General features: G+C 55.2%; 8 protein-coding genes across 8 annotated transcripts; 3 read left to right on the forward strand and 5 right to left on the reverse strand.

Annotated features, from left to right (window-relative positions):
• Positions 1-605: 605 nt before the first annotated feature.
• Positions 606-1,534, forward strand: MAM_07493 (uncharacterized protein; the record flags this gene model as incomplete). The annotated part of the gene is made up of 2 exons (XM_040826291.1): positions 606-847; positions 952-1,534. The coding sequence occupies 2 exons, from the start codon at positions 606-608 to the stop codon at positions 1,532-1,534; spliced, it is 825 nt and encodes a 274-aa protein (XP_040675653.1).
• Positions 1,535-2,291: 757 nt separating this feature from the next.
• On the reverse strand, positions 2,292-4,173 carry MAM_07494 (kinesin; the record flags this gene model as incomplete). Its single annotated transcript, XM_040826292.1, has 2 exons — positions 2,292-3,898; positions 4,002-4,173. The coding sequence occupies 2 exons, from the start codon at positions 4,171-4,173 to the stop codon at positions 2,292-2,294; spliced, it is 1,779 nt and encodes a 592-aa protein (XP_040675654.1).
• A 771-nt stretch (positions 4,174-4,944) lies between these two features.
• Positions 4,945-5,544, forward strand: MAM_07495 (High mobility group, HMG-I/HMG-Y; the record flags this gene model as incomplete). The annotated part of the gene is made up of 1 exon (XM_040826293.1): positions 4,945-5,544. One exon carries the CDS (start codon positions 4,945-4,947, stop codon positions 5,542-5,544), a length of 600 nt encoding a protein of 199 aa, XP_040675655.1.
• A 511-nt stretch (positions 5,545-6,055) lies between these two features.
• Positions 6,056-6,938, reverse strand: MAM_07496 (aprataxin-like protein; the record flags this gene model as incomplete). The annotated part of the gene is made up of 2 exons (XM_040826294.1): positions 6,056-6,768; positions 6,857-6,938. The coding sequence occupies 2 exons, from the start codon at positions 6,936-6,938 to the stop codon at positions 6,056-6,058; spliced, it is 795 nt and encodes a 264-aa protein (XP_040675656.1).
• A 305-nt stretch (positions 6,939-7,243) lies between these two features.
• On the reverse strand, positions 7,244-11,356 carry MAM_07497 (DEAD/DEAH box helicase; the record flags this gene model as incomplete). The annotated part of the gene is made up of 1 exon (XM_040826295.1): positions 7,244-11,356. The coding sequence occupies one exon, from the start codon at positions 11,354-11,356 to the stop codon at positions 7,244-7,246; it is 4,113 nt and encodes a 1,370-aa protein (XP_040675657.1).
• Positions 11,357-12,283: 927 nt separating this feature from the next.
• Positions 12,284-14,324, reverse strand: MAM_07498 (importin alpha subunit; the record flags this gene model as incomplete). Its single annotated transcript, XM_040826296.1, has 3 exons — positions 12,284-13,195; positions 13,258-13,767; positions 14,094-14,324. The coding sequence occupies 3 exons, from the start codon at positions 14,322-14,324 to the stop codon at positions 12,284-12,286; spliced, it is 1,653 nt and encodes a 550-aa protein (XP_040675658.1).
• Positions 14,325-15,089: 765 nt separating this feature from the next.
• Positions 15,090-17,350, forward strand: MAM_07499 (telomere-binding alpha subunit central domain-containing protein; the record flags this gene model as incomplete). Its single annotated transcript, XM_040826297.1, has 4 exons — positions 15,090-15,156; positions 15,317-15,456; positions 15,511-16,528; positions 16,590-17,350. The coding sequence occupies 4 exons, from the start codon at positions 15,090-15,092 to the stop codon at positions 17,348-17,350; spliced, it is 1,986 nt and encodes a 661-aa protein (XP_040675659.1).
• Positions 17,351-17,878: 528 nt separating this feature from the next.
• Positions 17,879-21,462, reverse strand: MAM_07500 (STAG-like protein; the record flags this gene model as incomplete). The annotated part of the gene is made up of 3 exons (XM_040826298.1): positions 17,879-20,734; positions 20,791-20,999; positions 21,069-21,462. 3 exons carry the CDS (start codon positions 21,460-21,462, stop codon positions 17,879-17,881), a joined length of 3,459 nt encoding a protein of 1,152 aa, XP_040675660.1.
• Positions 21,463-21,988: the final 526 nt, after the last annotated feature.

Here is a 21,988-nt window from a genome sequence, read left to right on the forward strand (position 1 = left end):
ATTTCCTGTAGAGATTGCAAAAACTCACACATATACGATGTCGTACCGGTGTTGTTCATGTGCACTCGTAACTCTTGTATTTTGTTCCCTTTCCGCCCTTCCCTCTCATCCATCTGACCGACAGCAACTGCGCTACGATGCCACCGCCGTCTGTTATGCTTCACCCATCACCCAGCTTTACACGAGATGGTTCTCTCCTCTGGTCGATTCGTACTAGCTCAGCCATCAGAGCAACTAGTCACCGCGAGGCGTCTAGCTGCCCGTGGCCGGCTTACACGCCGGTCCGACCCGCGACCATCATCCAAGCTTCGTCAAGGGGCCGTGACTTGCGCCTCATTCCCAAGCCGATGCCAGACTTGGAGACCCAAGGACCCGACGCGATGTCCGGCTCCGAGACCCCAAGTTTCGCGTGCCCTTTAAATGGAGCTGGCTACCCAGAACCACCGCCGGCCCGCAACACAATCGCCCTTCCCTCTTCCCACGGCTTCCTCGTAGTGTTGTGCTCAGAATGGCCGAGACCCCTCGAGCCGATATATTTACACGTCTAGGAGTCGCAAATCACACATGCGGCGGCGGGCCGTTCCCGCTCACGACCCCCCGTCAACATGACCTTGCACCAGTACCGGTACCCGGGCCCGTCTACCTTCACGGCCTGCCAGAGAGCCGTCCACGACTCAGACGACTTCCTCCCAGCCCTCTGCATCATCCTCGACTACCTCACCCTCGGCAGCTCGAGGGTCGAGGTAGTGCGGGTCCGCGGCTCAGCCAGCGCCTGGTGCGCGCGGTACTTCCGAACGCGCCGGTTCGCCCTCCTCCGGGATCACCCCGACCTCTTCAACGTTGGCGAGTTCTCCCGCAAACGGCTCGGCCGCGTCGTGCCCAGCGGCGGCGGGGGGGGACCCCGTGGACGGCGGCGCCATGGACACTGACCCGTTCCCCTCATGCTGCGAGACCAGCCCCCTCGAGGGCGACGAGATCTACTACCTGGTCGACGTGGTCGCCGTCGGGCAGGCGTGTGACGTGGGAGTTTCGCCCCGGCGCCGACCACCACGCCCACTTGGGGCCGCCGCCTATGCTGGCCGCCGACCTGAGCGGGACCAGCATCCTCTGGAACATCCCGGCCGTGATGACGAGCCTGGCGAGGGCCAACGTCCAGGCCCCGGACGAGTGCGCCGGAAGGCCAATGTTCATCGACCCCCCCTGCTCCGGGTTCGCGGTGCAAACCGCCGCCAGGGCCGGCCCCGCGTCGCCGTACCCATCCGACATGTCAGTAGACGGCAGTTCGTGCCCGGGCGCCATGGCCCTGGACAGCCGTGGGCCCGACGACGCCGCCGCCGCCGCGCCCGAGGACATGGACGTGGACACCGACACGAACATGGACATGGACATGGACATGGACATAGACATGGGCACTGCCGAGTCCGACGCGCAGGCGGAGGAAGAGCTTGTGGGCGAGGCCATGGAGGGCGTCGAGGAGAGCAGCCCCCAAGGTCCCGGCGACCACGTCGCCTGGTTCATGAGAACGTGGAACTAGGTCGGCCTTTTCCGCCCCCTAGACATGCCTGGGATGACCGAGCCGGGGGGTCCGCGACTCGCACGGCGAGGCGTTTCGCTGCATCGCGCAAAACCCTACAGAGTCCAGACTGGTCTGCGTCGTTCGGGCCCCGCTCCGGCCGCCGGCGGTCCGGGCCGCGACTCCATCCGGGTCCGCCTGCAGGCCGAGACCCAGAAAAACCGGGCGTCGGGCATCCGACAAACGCGCTGGACAACAACCTGCACCGCCAGCCGCAGAACGTGACGTGACGTCATCCCCGCTCGTCTCGGCCAACAGCCCAACGTCAACCATGGAGCCTCTCGTCGACGTTTCAAGAGCAGAGAGGAGGCAGACGTACATGTGCATCAGCCGTCGCATACCCTCTGTTCCAGCTCTCGCTCGGCTCCAAAAGCCACGACCAATCAGTTGATTAGCATCGCTCTACTTGTGCGTAAGCGTCGCGTTTCACAAAGATCAAAACCAAAGGAGCCCCGAGGAGAATTCCAAGTCGCTTCCCAAGAATGAGAGCTACCGTGCCTCTTCTCACGCAGTCGCCTTTTAGGCTCGTGCGCCAGCTGATCAATTCCGAGGAATTCCTCTTCAACTCTCCAAAACCATCTTCAAAACGGGACCCAAAAACCACCACGTGCTCCAAAACACCAGCGCTTGTTCCGCGTGCGATGCTGCTTTCTGCCCTCTGTGCCGCCTGCTCTCCTTTCGTATTCGCCGCACGTCAATCTCCTCCGAACTCCTCGCTTCATACAGTCTCCCCAACTCCCAGCGGCATGCGAACGCTCCTCTCGTTCTCGAACCGTGACAAATCCCCCCCGATGAGCCTTCTCAGGTTCCCCATGTCCTGAAGGTATCGGTGCATCTCTTCCTGCAACTCATCACCCCCCGCCGTGCTTTCCGTGTCGTACTCGTCGTCACGGTACTGGTTGTCCTCGTCGTCGTCGTCTGAATACTCGTCCAAATTCTCCCTCTCGGCCTCTCCCGCTGGTTGGGGCTTGATGCTGACTGCAGGAATAGGGTTCTTGAGACTCTCAATGGCCAGCTTGAGATGCAGCTTCAAAGCCTCGTTTTCCGTCTGCAGCTTCTTGATCTTGCTCTCAGCCACCATGCTGCGTTCTTCCATCATGCGCTGCATGGCGGTGACGCGCGTCTGATATTCTTCGAGCCTCTCCTCGGCTTCCTTGGCGTTCTTCTCTCGCTGCCGAGAATCAGACACTGACAGTTGCAGCTTTCGGATTTCCTCGGCCATGGCGGCAATCTGAGCGTCTCTCTCTGCGGTCGAGATCTGGTCCTGGTTGACAACGGCACGTGTGCGGATGCGCTTGGCCTGGTCGGCGTATCGGAGTGTGGACAGCGTCTCGTCGTAGTCGGACGGCGCTATGCAAGCAATCATTGCTGTCTTGCTGTTGCCGCCCAGCGAGTCCTTCAACAACCATGTAAGGATGGAGTCTCGGTATGGCACGATGTCCTTGCGCTTGCCAGATCTCAGAGCTTTTGGGTCGGCCAGCGCAGCAATCACTCGCCCAAGTGTCGTGAGGGACTTGTTGATGTTGCTGCCCTCACGAAGTCGAGCACCGGTGGCCTCTGTCGACTTTGCCCTCTCACTGCCCGCCAAATCGACCAGGCGAATGCGGGAGCTACGTTCCGTTGTCTCGTCCGTCTCCATGTCGTGGTGAATCTGCTTCAGCATGATTGTGAAGACCGCGTGACTCCGACTGCTGGTATCATTCATCTTTGTGCTTGCCGTCGTCCGAGACTGGTCGCCGTTTTTCATATAACTCAGAATCTCCTTGATGCTCCGCACAGGGACCTCGGTCAGGTCCTTGACATACGGTCCCTCGGTCGGCGACTCCCGAATCTTGAGGTAGTTGGGAGGGGCGTTGGGGTTCACGGGGACCAGCAAGTCACGGACGTGTTCGTTGTAGACCTCGAAATACGAAACCCGGACGTTGTAGGCGATGTTGGAGTTTTCGTTCTGCGCAGCCTCGATGCGCTCAAAAAGGTCCTCGCAAGTCCGTGGGATGAGACCGGGCTGGTCAGGCGTTCCCATCATTGTGTAACTCTTTCCCGACCCCGTCTGGCCATAGGCAAAGATGCAAGTGTGGTAGCCCTCAAAGTTGTGGTCGAGGAACTCTTCGCCTAGGCTGTTGTACACATCTTCCTGGTGGGCATAGTGGGCATCCTTGAGATTGTGGCTCCAAAACGAGTTGTCAAAGGTGAACTTCTTGTCCTCAATGACCCTTCGCGACTTGGGTATTGGACTATCGACCGTGTCTTGATCTGGGGCTCGCAAGGTGGTGAGCTGTGTCACGGGATCCATTTGAATCAAGCATCTCGCCTGTCGGTCGAGCTCTGTTTGCGACCAAGGCAGTCAGTCAGTCAGTACAAGGCGGCCGCGAGCCCGCGGGAAAGTCGAGCCGCAAAACGGGGGAGGGCGCGGCGCAAAGCAACCTACCTCTCTGCAAAAAGGCCCGCACGCGGACAACGACCCTCACGTTTCCTCCTCCATCCATCCTGGACAGGAGAGGCACACTCCCATCCCTGGAGCGAAGCGAAGGCGTCGAGGCGGAGGAACGGACCTGGCGCTCAGGGGTTCCGGATGGCATCAGCCGGGCATCAAGAGCCATTGTACGCAATGTCTCGTGGATGTCAACAAGAGCTTCGTGGAGTCGCAGGCGGAGAATGCACTACATTATCCAGCCCAGCGACGGACGGCACTAGACGGGTGGGGGGCGTCCGAGGGTCGCTCTGCTCTTTGCTCTTCCGAAACGTCAACCTGCACGGATTGCGCGAGATGCCCAAGATCCAAGTGTCCAAGTGTCGTCGGGCAAGTGCATTGTTTACTTGGCGTCATGGCTGTTGCCGGGGCGAACAGGACGAGTGCCCGGGCGGGGAAGGAGCTACAGATGGTGGGGGGCTGGGGCTGCTGCTGCCGGCTGTGGCCAATCCGCCAGTCCGCCAGTCCATGTGCACAATCATACCAACCACGCGCCAACGTCGCGTCTGCGCGCGACTGGAGAAGGAAGATGCAGACAAAAATCCGCAGTCATCCGGCGGCCTGAACACCCCAGTAACGTGCACCATTACTTTTATCACCTCTCGGCACTTCTGCCGCCCCCAGCCACAGCCAATAACCAACAACTCCTCGGTCGCAAATGCACCTCGTTGCTTCTTCCCATCAACCTCTTCCCCCCCCGTGATTTGATTTTTTTTCTTTCCTTTTTTTTTCCCAATCATTTTCTCAAGGTTGCTTTTATCTCTAGCACATAAGAGGCACGGTCCACCCAGCCTTTTTTCCTTCCCACCAGGTCGCATTCAAGTCAACTCCCAGAACTTTCCGCGTCTGACCCCATCGCAAGACACACACGCGGCACACACCCACAAGCACCACGGGCATCATGGCTAGAACCAGGGAAGAGGCATCGTCTGCATCTGCGGACCTCCCTCCCCGAAGGCAATCTCGCACCAGCTTTGACGGCGTGAGCAAACCAGACCCCAGCGGCCGACCGCGTGGAAGGCCACGGTCAGAAAAACCTCCAAAGGAACCCACCGGTCGCCCGCGTGGAAGACCGAGGCTCAACAAGCCCCCAAAGGAACCCACCGGTCGGCCACGAGGTCGCCCCAAGGGCAGCGTCAAGAAACCCGGGGAGAGGAAGACACCAACCAAGAAGACCACCACGGGGACCGGGCAGCGCGGTCGCCCCCGCAGGCAAGTGGGAGGAGAGGCAGCCGCGGCGGCCGAGGCCACGGCCACGGCCACGAAGCCCAAGAACGGACGGGGACGGCCAAGAAAGTCGGTGGACGCGACGCCGTTCGCCGAGGCCGAGACTGTCGAGGAGGCGGTGGGCGCGGCAGCGGGCGTCGAGGCCGAGGCCGAGGCTGAGGCGGCCGAGAACATGGACCTGGACGCGCTGACTACCGACATCAGAGGAGACGTCGAGGATGCCGACGACTCCGAGGACGCGGAGGGCGATGACGAGGCCCTCGACAGTGAGTAGAAATGCTCGACATTGTGCTCGCGTCCTTGTTGCTCAATTTTACGACGCAGGGCCCTCGGGAATGGCTTCTTCGCCGGGAGAAGAGACCGGGCAGCAATGGATTTCCAAAATCAAGGGATACTTTGGGTGATTGGGATTGCCGCGGACCCTAGCAGGGGGGCTGTATACGCTGGATGGTGTTCTGGGCTCGGAGAAAGGCGGCAGGCAGGCTTGTTGTACTCTAGGGGTCAATTCGTCCTTGTTTTTTTTCTTTATCAATCACTACAGATCGCATAATCGACCATTTGCCGCATCCAACGAGGGACCGTCGCGTCGCGCAATCTCCCGTAGGGCCGTGGAACGGATCGGCATGGCAGTACAGCCTGAAACTGGGAGACTCATCGGAGTCAAGTCGCATATTCCCATCCCATCTCGTGCCGCACCACGCCTCCCACGCACATGGCATTTCCCGAAAATCTCACGCCCTCTCGACGGCCGGCTTGGATCAAACCCCCCGCGCCAAACCAACCGGTCACTCGGCCCTCCAGGCCATAAACTCCTCCTCCAAATGCTCCTTCAACCTCGCGAACTGGTTCCCAAACCCCCGCCCGCACCGCCAGCACCTCAAATCTGTCCTCAAGTACCCCTGGCCCCCCGGACGCAGCCTCTCGTCGTCCTCCCCCAGCGGAAAGTCAGCCACGTCCACCAAGAACGGCGTGTTGAACGAGTTGTAGTGCTTCCGGTGCTTCATGCTCCCAGAGTGCATGTCCCTCGACAGCACGTGCACGTGCAGGTGCGCCATGCTCGGCACCGCATGCACGCCCGCCTTCACCTCGCGCCCCCAGTCTCTGCCCTCGGGCAGCTCCCCGTCCCGGCTGTCCTTGTCGCCGTTGAGCACCGCCTGCCGGGCTGCGTCCGTCCCGGAGTACTGCCCCAGCCGGCGTTGGAGCTCTGCGGCGACAAAGGCCCTGAGCTTCACGGTCTCCTGTTGGACTTTTGCCAAAAAGGCCGCGTCTTTGAACGCTTCGTAGGGGTGGAGGAGGTTGTGGGCGGGCGAGCGGGCCAGGAGAAGCGTGTGGATGGTGGATTTGGGGAACTTGTCGAGGATGGCGACGAAGTCGGCGTTGTGGTAGATGACTACCGAGGCCGGGAAGGACGACGGAGAGGATATGTAGGCTCCCAGGCCGAGGCGGTCCTTGGACGCTGGCGGCTTGGGCTTGGGCTTGGGTGCCATGAGGGCCGTGACTGGGGGAACGAGGCCGTTAGTCGTCCGTGCTTGCTTGCTGGTGATGCTGTTGATGGGGGGAAGACGGGAGGGGGTTGGGGCTCCTACAGGCATTTTGGGCAGGACGTGGTGTCGGAGCTGTGCCTTGGGCTTCATCCCTGGCGAGTTCCTCGTCCGCCTCAGAGTCCATGGTTCAGTTGCGATGATGCGGCGTCGGCCTTGGATGGTCGCGTCCGACGTGAGCCTGGGACTCGAGCTCGAGTGAAGGAGGCCAACGTTCAAGTGCCCCGCCGCACTTCGGCTTCTCGCTCAACCTGCCTTGGACCGCCACCTGCAAAGCACATCATCATCATGCATTCAACAATGGCACGCATGTCGAGCCGTGCGGGACGGGGCGTGCCCGGAGACGTGTATGAGTATTTCCAAACCTGCTTCGTCTCGCTGGGAAATAGTTTCTCTTTTTCACACCATCGCCACCTGCACCTTACATCTCCATCATGCATCCAACCCGTTCAGCTCTATCAGTTTAGTCACCAGTTTAATAACCTCGTTGTTCTCCAAATTCAATCCCGGGTCCTCGACCTTTTGCGCAATCAAATCATCCACCATCCCGCGCAGTCGAGCTACCAGGACGCCGATGCGAGCCCATCCCCGAATTCTTAACCACCCATCTACGAGCAGTCCGCGGCCCAGGGTGTCCAACTCGATTGGCCCGGAGAATAACAACAGCGTAAACACATTGAATGCTAATCCCCTCTTAGTGCTTGGAACCATATCTTCATCATGCATGTGCTCGGGTGACGACTTACGTGTCAGATCCCGGATAAAGATCTTGGTAGTGGAAATGATGCTAAAGTACGCCATGTACGCCGCATTTCCTGAGAATCCTTGACTGTCAAAAACTGTGCTGCTTGGATGAACAAATACTCGTCCATTCTCTTGATTGAAGTACTTGATTGATCGTGCTTCGGGGTCAAGCTCCATTGCGCCGGACATGGAGCTGGCGTACTTTTTGTCTGGATACTGAATCCTGGTGATTTGAGGTGTAAATGCAGAAGCGATCAGTGCCCGTATTAGCCCAACATTACGAGCCGGGTTGCAAGTCGCTTCGTCGTTCCTGGACCGAGCTGCAATGCCAATCTCACTCAGAGCTTCGTAATATTGGGACCTGGTGTTGGAAATGTCGGAGAGGGTTTGATAGGACAGGAAATTTTCGTCGCAAAATGATCTCACCTGCCTCTGCGGCACACGATCTCTCATCATCTTGTCCCATTCCTGGAACGCCTCCATATCCGTGATTAGATCGCCGTTTCCGCTGCAGAACCGCATTCTCGCCTGTCTCGACGCTTCTCGCTTCTCTTGTGGTGAAATGAACGGGCTTCTGGTACTGAGAATCGCCGCAATGGTGACGCAGTCGTCCAGGCATCCGAAAACAGCGCCAAATACCATGAGCTTGCCGCATCGCAAATCAGCCGGCAGCATGGCAAGCTGTTGGCCCATGGCAGTAAGCTCGTCGCCATCCAGCGCGCCCATTCGCCTCAGCAATTTCATGGCACCTTCGATGGCTTTGGCATCTGGCGGAGTTGGCGATCGCCCCAAAAATCTGGCCACATCACGCATGCCCATCGCTCGCACAGAAAGACAGAGCTGCTCCAGAGGCACTCGCCTTATTTCGGGCTCAGGCCGCTCAGCCATTTGTCGCTCCAAGTTTTCTGTGTATAGTTTGTAGCATCTGCCCTCTTGAACACGGCCTGCACGTCCGCGACGTTGCTTGCAGGCCGCCCGCGAAGCCCACGTCTCCTCGAGCTTCCTCATATTGTTTTGGGCGTCAAAGCTGGTCTCCTTGACTTTGCCGCTGTCAATCACGGCGACGATGTCGTCAATGGTGATGGATGTTTCCGCCACGTTGGTAGCTACTACAACCTTGCGCTTTCCTGCAGGCGGTTTGGAAAATACTCTTTTCTGCTCTCGCGTCTCCAGTGATGCATGAAGGGGCAAAACATGCAGCGAGTCGATAGACCGCAAATGATTGCACGCGTGGTTAATCTCGCCGACACCAGGAAGGAAGATGAGTATACCACCTGGCTTCTTTTCGTATGAAAGTTCGTAATCAATGGCTTTGACAGCGTCCACCAACAGGTTGTAGTTGATTCGGTGGCCAAGCTTTTGGATGATTTTCCCCATGGACTCATCTGTGATAAAGCCAGTGTCGGGCTTCTCAACGCTGAACCCCGTCATGCGGACGACATCGTCTAGATAGTACTCGTCGACTGGGTATGTCCTGCCAGCAATTTCGACGCAGCCCACACTCAGCCCTTCTGAAGCAAAGTAGTCCGTAAATGTAGAGGCATCAAGCGTGGCAGACATGAGAATAAGCTTCAACATGTCTTTCTTGCTTCTCATAACGTCGCGTATCAGGTTCAGCAAAAAGTCAGTATCAAGACTGCGTTCGTGGACTTCGTCTATTATCACATGGCTGACGTCGGCCAGCGAGGCAGCAACGTCTTCCACTCGCCCGCCAGATGTTTGTAATCGTCGCAGCAGCACACCCGCCGTGACAAAAGTGATCCTTGTGTCTTTCGAAAGCCGAGATTCCCCGCGAATGATATAGCCAACCTCCCCTCCAACTTTTGAGCACCGTTCTTCTGCTACGCGATCGGCCAGCCCGAGTGCCGAAATTCGACGCGGTTGCGTGACAATCATGTTTGCACAGCCTCCCAGGCCTCTCCCATATAGATCATCCAGGATAAACTGCACAGATTGGGTAGACTTTCCCGAACCCGTTTCACCACTTACGATGGTCACGTGGTTGTCATTGACTGTCTCGACGATTTTTTCTCGCAGCTGCCAAGCCGGGAGTCGCTCTCGTTTCGATAACATATCTATCCATTCCGAGCTCTCTTGTCGCCGAAGCCATTCCTCCTTGGTCTTAGATTCAGGCACCCAGTTGATAGGTCGGATATTCCGAGTTCTCTTTGCTCGTTCCCCTCGTGCAATTGGCCGGTTTTCCGAGGCCGCGGAAGAGACGGCAGAGATGTCAATCAAGTTGCCAGGGTTGTCAATGATTCTGTTTATATTCTGTTGAATCCAGTCCATGACGAGATAAATCTTCATCGGCTCGTCTCGCAGAGACTCTTCCATGTAGGCCAGTGCTTGTCTGACGATACTGAGCTTAATGTAAGACGGCAGTTTTGCGATAATTGCTATTATCAAATGCCTCGGATAGCTAGACGATCTTCGAACTTGCAGGGATGTTTCGACTTCGCCCTTTTGGCCTCCCTGGGCGTTCTTTACTGATTCCATCTGCAACTGGATCAGGTCGCCGGATTCACGGCGGAAAGTGTCACCATACATGGCCTCCAGGCTGGCGACTTCGTCTTCCCATTGCTCTTCTGGTGAGCCCATGTCTAGAAAGTCATCAGATCGGCCACTTTCCACGGGCCTTGCGGCACTAGATGAAAGCAAAATGTGCTGCAAGGCCTCGGCGGCCTTGCCCTCATCGCCATCGTTTTCATCGAGAATCCGAGTACATAGCTCAACAGAGTATCCTGTCTCTGATAAAGATTTGATAATGCCCTCTCGCTTCAGGTTGGTGGATCCAATAGATACACCAGCGGAGTAGCTTTCAGGTATAGCCCAGCGCGGCAGGTCATCTTCAGGCACATGGATCAACAACCATTCGAGGGCTTCTTCCCGATGTTTGCAGTACTCGGCCGCCTCGATGATGTGGCTTCGTCTGAATCCTAGTTTGCACAGTTCCGTAACCAGCGCGTCCTTCTGGTCTTGTTGCATCCGTACACCATGCGGGTTCCAGGAGATCCCATTTCGAAGAATTGCTTCAAGCTGTACTCTCGTCTGTCTGCCCATCTCAACTTTTGGAGCCGTGATCCACCCCTTCATGGGGTCAAACGAAATCCCCTTCTCGTTCGCAGAGTTTCTCAACAACACCAAGCCAGATGCACCAGGCATCTCCTTGGCCTTGGCCTTGGCTTGCTCAAGCTCCTTTCGCTTCTTGTCCGCGGCAGCCTTGGCTTCCTGTCTTTCTTGAAGTGCTCTGAAAGGATCCGCTTCATACATCCAAGCCTTCCCTTCCTTCACATCTTGCGCTTTTAGTGCTTGGAACTCTTTCCACAGAGACTTGTGGTCCGGCGGCAGCACAGTGTGCTTGTTCTGCATGCTGCAAACTCTGAACAAAGCATACGTAGCGGCAGCATGCTTCGCCTCGAGGGCCGTGTCCCTCAAAATCAAATGTTTGTGACGGAGAGGTATCTTGAATGGGTCCAACTTGGTCACTTGCTGAGTCTTAGGATCCTTTGCGCTCAAGGTCACCCATACTGAGAATCCTTCCGGCGTCTTTCGGGTGTCGTAGTCTGGCTTTTCCCAACGCTGCTTCTGGCAGTACTCACTTAAAAGGTTGACTGGGAGCTTGCCTGTCCATGAAGAGCCTCCAATTATTTGTTTGACGGTCGGCTTCGGCGGGCCTGCTGGCGGAACAATTGGCGTCGAGGACTCAGGTTTTCGGCCCTTTTTGGCTCTTGTTTCATCATTGCCGGCAGACACTGCAGCCTGTGCAGGCGGATCAGCCTTCGCTTTGCCCTTCTTCACCATAACAGGTGTAGGGGTTGGTGTTTCTGCTCGGCTGTGCGGTGCTCGAGATTATCTCCCGACAAAAGTGGACTACAAATTCATAAGGCAAGCGCGGACAGTATATGTACAGTTTTCACACAGTAACAGCAGCGCCCGCAAGGCGGGGCCATGACCGTGTGGCCCGCTACTGCTTGGTGAACACGATACGACATACGTATTTGTTCCAAGAGGTTCGTCAGAAGTCGTACCTACTAGCACACAGACTGAGACAGGGTCATCCGTCATATGGGGGCGAATTATCATTTATTTACACTGTCTTTGTGTACCTACCGTTTTATATAACCACTTGGTTACGGTTTCCACACTGGCGTCACGTCCCTCATGGGGGCGATCAAGGTGCACAGGGCCCGGTCCCCTCTGTGAACAAATTGAATATTGAATAATTGTCTTTTTCCTGACTTGACCGCGCTTCCAGTTCACGAGAAACACCCGTGAAGCTCGCTGGGTGGGGGGACCGCACCTCTACCAATGTCCCATATCATTTTAAGCCTGCGCACCGCCAGCGCAGGCTGCCCATAGGGCGGTTCCGATTTCATTCGGTGTTCTCCTGCATCAATTCATTCATCTCAGGTTGGAGCTTTCAAGCTACCATAGGACCTGTATCATATCCTGCAACCGTTTACCTTGCTCTCCGCCTACGCAGATTCTTCATGCCAGATTAAAAAGAAAGGAAAAGAAAAGAAAAGAAAAGAAAAGAAAATCGAGATGTTGGGCTGCTGTGATGGCAGGTGGGGAAAGGAGTCAAATATAAAGGCTCTACTTGAACTAAGACGTGATTTCGGAAGGGTAAATGTGGTTGTGAAGGGGGGTATTTGATTGGGAAATTCATATGTAGTGTTTGTGGTAAGACTTCTGGCTCTGGCCGAAAACAAATAATCTTCCCTTGCTTTACATGTCCATAGAGTCACCGCCGTTAGCAAAGTTGAACCCGCCAGACTGAGCAGCGCCGTTAGTGCCAAAGCCAAAGGTGCCATTAGGACCGGCGGGCTGAGCCATGCCCTCATCCGCATTCTCCTCATCATCAGAGAAATACTTCTCGATGATGTTGTAAGCCTTCATGTAAATGTCTTCGTTCGCATTGTTTTGGCAATCGTGAATCTTTTCCATGCCACCACATTCCTCGATGAAGAGAGCAAATCGGTTGATAGCCTCGGCACTTTCACCGGCAGCCTGCTTGTCAAGATCTCCGATTTTAAGAATGTTCTCAAGGCCATCGAGAGCAACCTGGATGATTTTATTATCGGGACAGGTCAACAGGTCGCATAAAGGCTTAATGCAGCCCTGAGAGACAAGGTAGCGAATTTGCTCGGGCTTCTGAAGAGCTCCAGAAGTGGCGTTGCTGATAGCCCAGCAGGCCTCCTTTCGGGTCTTCAGGTCGCCGTTCTGAAGAAGATGGATCAGCGGAGGAATGATATTAGCATCAATGACAGCCTGAATCTGAGAAGTATTGCCAGCCGTAATATTGGAGATGGTCCAGCAAGCCTCTTTGCGAATGCCGTCCTTGCTTGAGCTCAAGAGAGACAAAAGACAGTGCAAGGCACTGCAGTTGATGATGACCTGTGTTTGAATGTCATCGCCAGTGACAATGTTACCGACAGATCGAAGTGCAGGGGTCTGGACAGAGGTGGAAGCGTGCATGAGAAGCTCCACCAAGCGACGTGGGATGCCAGCCTCGATAACGGCTTGTATCTTATCGTTGGAGCCATCTGAGAGATACGATATGGCCCAGCAGGCATCAATAAGGACCTCGTCGTCCAAAGAGTACACGAGCTTCGACAGAACAGGAAGAGCGGGAGCAATCTAATGGGATTTGTGAGTCGAGCGTTCAGCAGTGTGGAATTTGTTTGGCATGGGAAACTCACGGTATTCCAGTCAGGCTGGGGCATCTTGCCACGACAAAAGTTACTCAAAGTCCAGGTGGCGTTGCGCAGCATACTGAGCTTGCGGCTGTCGCCAAGCAAGTTCAAGAGAGGCTTGAGAGCACCGCAGCTGAGCACATAGTCGCGGCACTGAGGGCTGTCACCGGCGATATTACCCAAGGCCCAGACTGCCTGTTCTCTGACATCAGGCTCAGTACTGGCCAAGAGCTCAACAAAGATAGGAACGGCACCAGCTTCAATGACAACCTGAGTCTGAGTAGCCGAGCCGGAGGCGATATTGGTCAAGGCCCAAGCAGCCTCAAACTGTACGAGGGTATGACGGGATCGCAGAAACTCGACGAAGCGACTAACGACACCAGTCTTGATGACCTCTTCGATCGGAGGATTGCGCTCCTTCGACAGAAGCTTACGGAACTTTGTCGTGGCTGAAATCTGCAAATCGACCTGGTCTGAGAAAACGCCTTGGACCATCTGGGGGAGGTCCTCGTTCAACTATTGAGTAAAGTGCGTCAGTAGTCATGATTGGATTAATTTCGAAGTGAAGAAGGCCACATAGAAAAAAAGTGAAGATGCAAAGCAAACGCCCTCATGCTTTGACATATTGCTGGCTTTGGACCTGCGAGTCCCGTCACAATCCTTGAAGTTCAGGGTGCAAATGCTGATGTGGGGTTGATGGCCACCACATGCCAGACCCACATGGCAGGTAAAACAACCCATCTGCCTTGCAGCAAAGAATTGTGTGGAAAGGGAAAAAAATGAGAGACGACTGCGAAATGGCAGAAGACACCTAGAATCAGGGTAAATTTGACAGCACATACCTGAGACTCTGTGGGGGCAGACTCATCGTCACTGTCGGGGGCGGCACCAAGCGAGGCGCCACGATTATCGCCAGCTCCAATACCTCGACGTTTCGCAAGGTTCTCTTCTCTCTTGGCCTTCCGAATCTCAACCTGCTGTTCCTCACGACGACGACGCAGCTCCTCAGGCTTGAAGGTGTTCTTCGCCTTGAACTGAGTCCGACGGTGCTCGGGGATATACCGCTCCGCCATTGTGATGCAGCCTGAACGGTATCGAGAGTTCGACGGAGTGGGCGAGGAGCAGGCGGTGCGGGGGTTATTGTTGACCGCAAGGACAATGCCCCAGGAAAGATGTGCCGAACGAAAAGCGAGCTCTGCCTGTGTCTCTTGATGAAAGTGCGGCAACGCAGCTGCACAAGACGAAGTCTCCAAAGGAAAGAAGATTGGAGAGCGCTCGGGATGATGGTGGAAATGGGGGTTGATGAGAGATGGCGAAGAGGAACGAAGCCAGGCTTTTTTGCTCGATGCGTTGCCAGAGAGAGAGGCTAAAAGCCCAAGTAACCCGCCTACCGCTTCATTTGCGTTCCAAGGCGTGCTGCCTGAGGCACCAGTCTGCCTACTTATCTTGGTTTGTGTCCACCCTAGTGCGAGTCAAACGGACAGTACGCACCCGCCCACCCGACCATACCGGAGTGAGCAGTACCACACGTTAGGGGCGACCTCTGCCCCAGAAGTGAGTTGACCAATCTGCGTTCAATAGAAGCGCTTGACGCGAGCCGCTTGGGTCGCAGGGGCGGCGTACCTTCCCCCTTCTGAAGCTGACGACGGGCTCTCTTCTTCAGGGAGTGGTCACGTGCGGCCGCGTCGCTGAATTGTTTATCGCAATCGTCGGACCCCACGCAGCGCGTCCGAGGAACTCTCGGTAAATTAATCATGAGCTCCTGCACGGAAACTCGCTGCAAGGTGTCCCGTTGAACTCTGCTGACCGGTATCATTTCTTTGACCGTTTGCCAGAAAATGCACGCCAATGGCAACAACACGGTCGGCAACAAGGCAAGGCAAGCTGCCAGGCGGATTTGCAACAGTAAGAGCTGTCCTAGACGGCAAAGTCAACGTAGGATCTAGAATCAATTTAATCGGCGTCATAACCGACTTTCGAGCCCCAATTCCCACAAGGGGAGAGGGTACGCCTCCCATCATTTATATTGTGAGCACTGTCTGCTTCCTTCTGCTAAACGTGATAGATTGGAAATGTCAGATGCGCATCTACGACCAGTCCGTTCAAGACGAACCTGACGAGTCTGTTCTTCTCAACATTTTCTGGCCGCAAAACGACATGCCAGATGCTAGCTGTGGCGACGTGATCATTGTGTTCTCAGCTAGAGTAAGTCTGAACCTTCACCCCGTACAATGTTCGACTCACATAACCAGAGCCTAGGTTCAACGCTTTGAAGCTTCATACTCACTAGTCACCCACAAAACAAGTGACCTGCACGTATATGAGTCTGCCAGAATACCAAGAGCTCGGGCCGATGCGTCCAAGGCTCGCCGGCTGTCAAACAGAACCAAGATCAATCGTCAACCAAGCAAGGCTGAAAATGAGTTTGTCAGCGTCCTGTACGACACCATCAACAAAGAGAGACTTCCGTCGGACTCTGAGTTCAACGTCATGAAGCGAAACTCAGTCAACGTAAAGAAAAAGAACAAGTTCTCTGAGCTAAAGGACTTGCAGGACGGCATGTTTGTTGATGCAGTAGTAGAAATCGTCAAGGAGCCGTACGACTTGGGCGACAAATTCACCTTGTGGGTTTCAGACTACACCGAGCATCCATCATTCTACCACTTCAAGTTTTCGGGGGCTGGCTCTTTGGAGGGCGGAGACGACGGGCTGGATGGTGACAGCAACATGTCACCCGGCACTCCACAGAAGTCCGAGTCGAAAGGGCCATTCGGGAAGATGAGTATGCAAATCACCTGTTTTGAGCCGCACGCGTCAGTCATCCGAGATAAACACCTTTCAGTAGGCACTTGGATCTGCCTGAGGAATCTGCAAGTCAAATTCGGTCACAGCACGGCCAATTTGGAAGGGTACCTCAGAGAAGAACGGGGAGTCCAAGGGATCAAGGTCAACATCTCGAAACTAAATCACCTCAATGGCAGTAGGCTGGGCCCCGAGCTGAAAAGCGCCCTTGACCGAAAGGAAGCTTACGAGAGGCGGAGAAAGAAAGATCTCGAAGCCCTTCAGGAAGCCGCCAACGCAGGACTGAAACGCAGGGCACAGCTCGGCACGGGTCCGGAACCGAGTGTCACGCCCGTCAAAACTGCAAAACAGAGGAGAACGGAAAGTCGACTCTCTAAACAAGTAGAATATGGCCGACAAAACGACTTGGCAGGCAACGCTTTGCCACCTCATGATAAACCCACAGAAGATGTCCCAGAAGACCTCAACAGACAAAGTAAGCCTGCGATGCGAGTAGTACTCAACTTTACCAGGAATGCTCCTAACAAAAACCTCAGTCAAGTGCGAAAACGGAAGTAAGGCCGTTACGTCCGTCGCAGACATCCTAGCTCCCGCGTATCATGAAGCCACGATACAAGGAGACACTATCAAGATCCAACTGCCGTTTATCAACTCCAATTATCGCACCTACGTCCGTGTAACGGACTTCATGCCCTGCTGTCTCGAAGACTTCGCACGACCCAAAAGGAGAATCGCTGGATCTGCCGCGCTCTCAGACAACGAAGACTCGGCCCCTGAATCAGCTTCGGGCTCGGACGACGATACACATACGCCGTCAGCGCTTACCAAGGTCGTGACAGAATGGGAGTGGCGCTTCTATCTAAAGCTAGAAAATGCGACGCGTAATGAAAGCGCCAGGGACTCCATCTGGGTGGTGGTCAATAACCAATCCGCCCAGATGCTCCTGAGCCTGGACGCGTCTGATTTGAGAAACGACGAGAAAAACCTCAGTTCTTTACGACTCAAGCTGTGGTCGCTATGGGGAAACCTCGAAGAACAAAAGGCCATCATGACCCACGGCCCGATGAGAGCAAGACACTTGGAGAATGGCGACGCCCCCCCGGGGCACTCAGATGACGACGAAGAAGCCGTCCTGAAGAACCGTGCACGTGAACAAGTCTGTAATTGTTCTTTTGGATGTTGCATCCGCCAATATGGTGTCACAGTCGCGGAAGATGACGAAACAATGGCCGATGCTGGAAACGGAAAACGTTGGCTGAGAATGTTTGCTCTGTTCGGGACAAGGATATCCGGCTGATGACATGAAAGAAAGGGAAAAAAAAAACCGTCTTCATATCCACCCGCCTCCTTCACAGGCGCCGTCTTGGAAGAGTTATTATGCACACGGCTCACCCGTTACATAGCGCTTCAAAATGTCAAACAACCCAACAGGAGCCATTCGTCACATATCTTGCCGTTGCAGCCCAAAATGCCGTAGTAGTACAAGCGGGAGATAACATGGCCGATCTGAATACTATATACCTAATCATGAGGAGGAAGAAGAAACGCCAGGGGGAAAAAATTGCCCAAGTCCCTTCATAACCCACTCCCCTCCCCCCTTTCATCAGCCAGGTTTCGTACTCTCTACACGTTTCGCCTCCCCAACCTCCTTACGCAAGACAATTATAAGATGGTCACAGAAAAGTAAATAGCACGCAATCGGAATGGTGATAAAAAAAAAAAAGCAAAATCCCGGACCAAGTGCCTGAGATGAGCCTGCAGAGAAAGACAACTGTCCAGTCCGTCATGTCCGTTTTCGTAGCCCATTTCCTTAGAAAAATTGATTTTAATCGCCTAAAACGTGGTCATTCGCATCGTCATTTCCGCCCTGTTCATCCTCCCCCTCGCCGATGGGTTCATCCTCCAGTAGCTCTCTCCTCCGTAGGTCCTCCCGAGAGCCCTCCTCCGGCTCGACGTCATCGAAGACGTGGTGGTCATCATCGTCATCTGCAACTTCCAGGCTGAGGGCCTGTTTGTCCGACTTGGCAGGCTGCTTGGTGGCCTTCTTGTGCCTTCTGGACATCTTTTCTTCGTCCAGATGGGCCACGATTTCTTTGAAGTTGTGGCCGAGCTTTGTTTCGTTGCGGAGGATCCTGCGGCGGAGCTTGGCGGCTTGCGAGCCGCGATCGTCGATGACGCCGGCGGTTAGGGCGAGGACGTATTTGCCTGTGAGTTCACAGAAGTCTCTTTCCGTCCTGAGCTCGGCAATGTAGCGTTCCTCTTTGGGAAGGTCCTCGTCTTCGTCGTCGTCATCGAGCTCCTCGTCGTCGGCCATGGGATCTTCATCCTCAGCGGGGTCGTTGAGTAACTTGTCCTTTTTGGACTTTTTAGCATATTGCCGCTCTGCGCCGTCAAAGATGGAGATGAGTTCGGGAACGAGGCCGGGCTCGATTTCTTGGAGGAGAACCTTGAGCTTCTCGCCTCGACCAGCTGCTGCCGCAGATGAGGGGTGGAAGTTCTTGATGGCGGGACGGAGGGTGGCGAATGTGAGATGGAGGTCGCAGAGACTGCCGGTGGAAAAGAGGCGGAGTTGGTCGATGGCGGCGCGGGATGAGAAGGTTTCGATGAGGTGTCTTCGGTAGGATTGCCGCAGGACAGAGAGTGTGTCCAGGGCGGCGTCGGAAATACTTGTGCCAGCCGCCAGGAGGTTGGCGATATTTCTTTTCTTCCACATGAAGTAGAATTGACATGCCTTGATGGCAAACGTGACCACTTCGTCCTCCAAGTCGTCAATCTCGTCCTCCTGTGGCTCGTATTTGCCGCGGTGGACAACGTTGCTCAAAATATCGATGGCCGGTGAGGTAGAGGAGTCCTTGGAGTTGGACCTTGCTTCAAGGGCGTCGACGCAGTCAGATATGCTCGCAAGCCTGCTGATCTTCAGCAAGATGGTAGACAGGTCGCGCAGCGGTTCGACGGATAGATTGCCACGGACCGACAGCTCGCAAGACTTGTCAAAGTTGCGGAGGGCATCGATCGCATTGTCCCATAGCGGGGACAGCTTGCTGTCTGTCAGCTCCTCAAGCTCCTCGTACTGGCGAGCATGTATGAGAGCTGCGGTGGCCTCAGACAAGACTCTCTTATCATCGTGTCTGTTGAATTGGGTGCTAATTTCATCAAGCAACCTTTCGTACTTGCTAGAATCCTGGCGCAGCTGTTGGAAAGTGTCGAGGCTCAAGAATCGCTCGAGTCGCAACACAATTGCTGCCGTCTCAGGCTCTGCGCCAAACTTGTTTAGCAGCTTGGGGATAACAGTGGTCAGTTCGAGCGCGACCTCCTCCTGAGCTTCAGCCGCCTCTGATCGGCCCAATTTTCTCCTGCCCTTGTCGTGGTCGCTGGTGAGGGTGAGACTAGACTTGACTGCTGAACTCAAGACATCAAGAAGAATAGACTCCTCCTCCGAGTTGGGCGCAACAGCCTTTTTAAAGGCCGCCTCCGGAGAAGTGGCCTTGGACTTTGATCTCGACTTGGATTTGGCGCTTGTCGTGTGATCAAAGAGCAGATAGCCCGAAATCATTTCCCATCTGGTGACCTCGGGGACTTTGTCGTACAACACCTGAGCTGCAAGGGAGATCCTAGTGTCTGGGTTTGAGCCATCCAGCAGCTCTGTGGCAGCATCCAAGCTAGATGAAACGCCGTTTTGGTGTGATTCCTCAATTTGAGCGTCGTAAATCGCCAACATCTCCGCCAGGCATTTGATGTTGATCCACTCCTTTCGTGGAGATTCGTAGTCATCTTCCTCCACATCGTCCAACTCCTCCAAAACATCAGCACCGCCAATCTCTTCCAGCTTGCCTTGATACACATCGTCGATACAGGCAACGAAGAAATTGACAGCGGCCTTGCGAATTCGTATTTCAGTGTCAAAGATGAGCTTGGCAATGGCGTCGATCTCGGTTGGCTCCAAGAGCGCAGCAGACCGTAGGGTGTCGATGACGGAGATCGCCGTTACCCGCACAGAAACTTCAGAGTCGAGGGTTGCCATTTCAATCAGGCGCGGTCGAAATCTATCGATGAAGTGTCCCAACTGCTGAGCGTCACGCCGGAACACCTTGAGAAGCTGTTTAAGCACCTCCTGGCGAGTTGTGGCATTCGTGTCTGAAAGCATCCAGCCGAGGTAGCGAAGATAACCCGGTTCCATGAACACAGTAGGAAGATGCCAAATCCACGCGCCCAATGCGTCAACACATTCTGCTCGAATCTTGGGGTCCACGTCGCGATATCGGTGAACAAATACCGTGTCAAAGAATGACTGAATACCGTCGCTGCAAGTCTTGCGATAGCCGTTTGCCTCGTTCAAGCTGCGTTGCACTTCCGAAGCCTTGGTCTTGTTCCTAGCCCTCTTGGCAGCGGCGAGTTGCTGGTCGATGTTTGCTATTCTCCGGTCGAGTACGCTGGCTACGAGGACCAGACCTGTCTGAACGGCTAGGGAGATGGTGGTTGCTGTGTGACGGAAAGGTCGCAGAGACGACGAAGACATGCTCGCCAACCATGCGTGCAAGTTATCGGTCAGGTCCGTGTCTTTGTAAAGCACGTCCGTCTCGTGGAGCAGGCCAATCAAGGAGTGAAAGAAGCCCACCAACATGTCGCGGAATGACTTTGTGCTCTTTGCCCTTGATATTAACGGGTAGTCGGTAATTTGTTGCTATGCAGGGGTTAGCACCAGTGACATTGGCAGATTTGACCACAGCTTTCGCGAACCTCTTGATAAACATTCTGTAGATCAACCAGCCTGTTGGGGATGTTCTCCGGGTCGCGTATATCATCAGTCGTAACTTCCAGATCGCATCCGGCACATTGAAGAATACAGTTGATGAGATCAGCCAGTTCCGACGCGTCATCTTGTCTGTATTTTTCTAGCCATTGTTTTGCGATGCGATCGGGAGCGTCCCCAGAGCCAAAGACATCAGCTGCGGGAAATGGTTAGCGTCTCGATGCACTTGAATCCTTGAGTGAATACGAGGCTACTGTCAACGCACCAAAGAGGCCTGTTCCCGTCTCTCCAGCTTCAATTCGGACAGTCTTCTTGGGCCTGCTAGGTATTCGAGAAACCTGAGCCAGAGCCGGCGGCTGGGCTCCATTGATCTTGGGCTTCTTGCTCGAGGGCTTCTTGCCGCGTCCGCCTGCCTTTCGTGACCTGGGAGCGGGGTGCTCCTCGTCGCTGGCATCGTCCTCGTCGCTCACGTCCTCGTCTTCGTCCATGTCCTCATCATCAACTTCCTCTCCATCCTGTTCGCCCCTCTTGCGCTTCGGCGCGGCGGCGTTGGTGGGCTCCGGCGCGTACTTGGCCGGAACCTTGACGACGCGTCCGGAACGGCGACGCGAATCCGCATCCGGTTCGGGGGTTGCGCCGGCACTGGCGTTGGTGTCCATGATGTGTCGTCGCAATTGCAGTCGACGGTTTATCCGGAAGGCATCTGCAGGAAGCCAAGGTTGGAGGTGGGCGGTTGGCGACCCCGAATCGCGACTGATGAATTTGGCGATCAAGGCGCGCGTTGGCGTCGGGCGGCTGCGGGCTGCGGTCAGGTCAAGACTCAGGTCGAGCTGGGTTTATTTTGGCAAGTGGGCAGGCAGGCAGGTCGAACATGCTGTCTCATGGCAAAACACCGGCGACTGTGCCCAACCGGCCAATGAGCTGCCCGCGTTTTCGCCTGAGCGGTGGCTGGTGGGTGGGTGGTGTGGCGAGTTGGGGCTCGGCTTTTCTCCTGCAGTGTGCAATATCCGAGATGCTCCGTTAATTCATAACTGAACTTTAGCACTGCGAACTGCATACTGTACTGCGTACTTGCGTACTCCGTTACTCCATTACTTTCTTCCCTTCTCCGTCCGGCTCTCCATCTCGTATCATTGGCCCAATTCCATTCCGCACATCGGCCAAACCAGGCGACGAGGATCCAAA

This window comes from Metarhizium album (assembly GCF_000804445.1).
Source record: "Metarhizium album ARSEF 1941 chromosome Unknown scaffold_32, whole genome shotgun sequence".
NCBI lineage: Eukaryota > Fungi > Ascomycota > Sordariomycetes > Hypocreales > Clavicipitaceae > Metarhizium > Metarhizium album.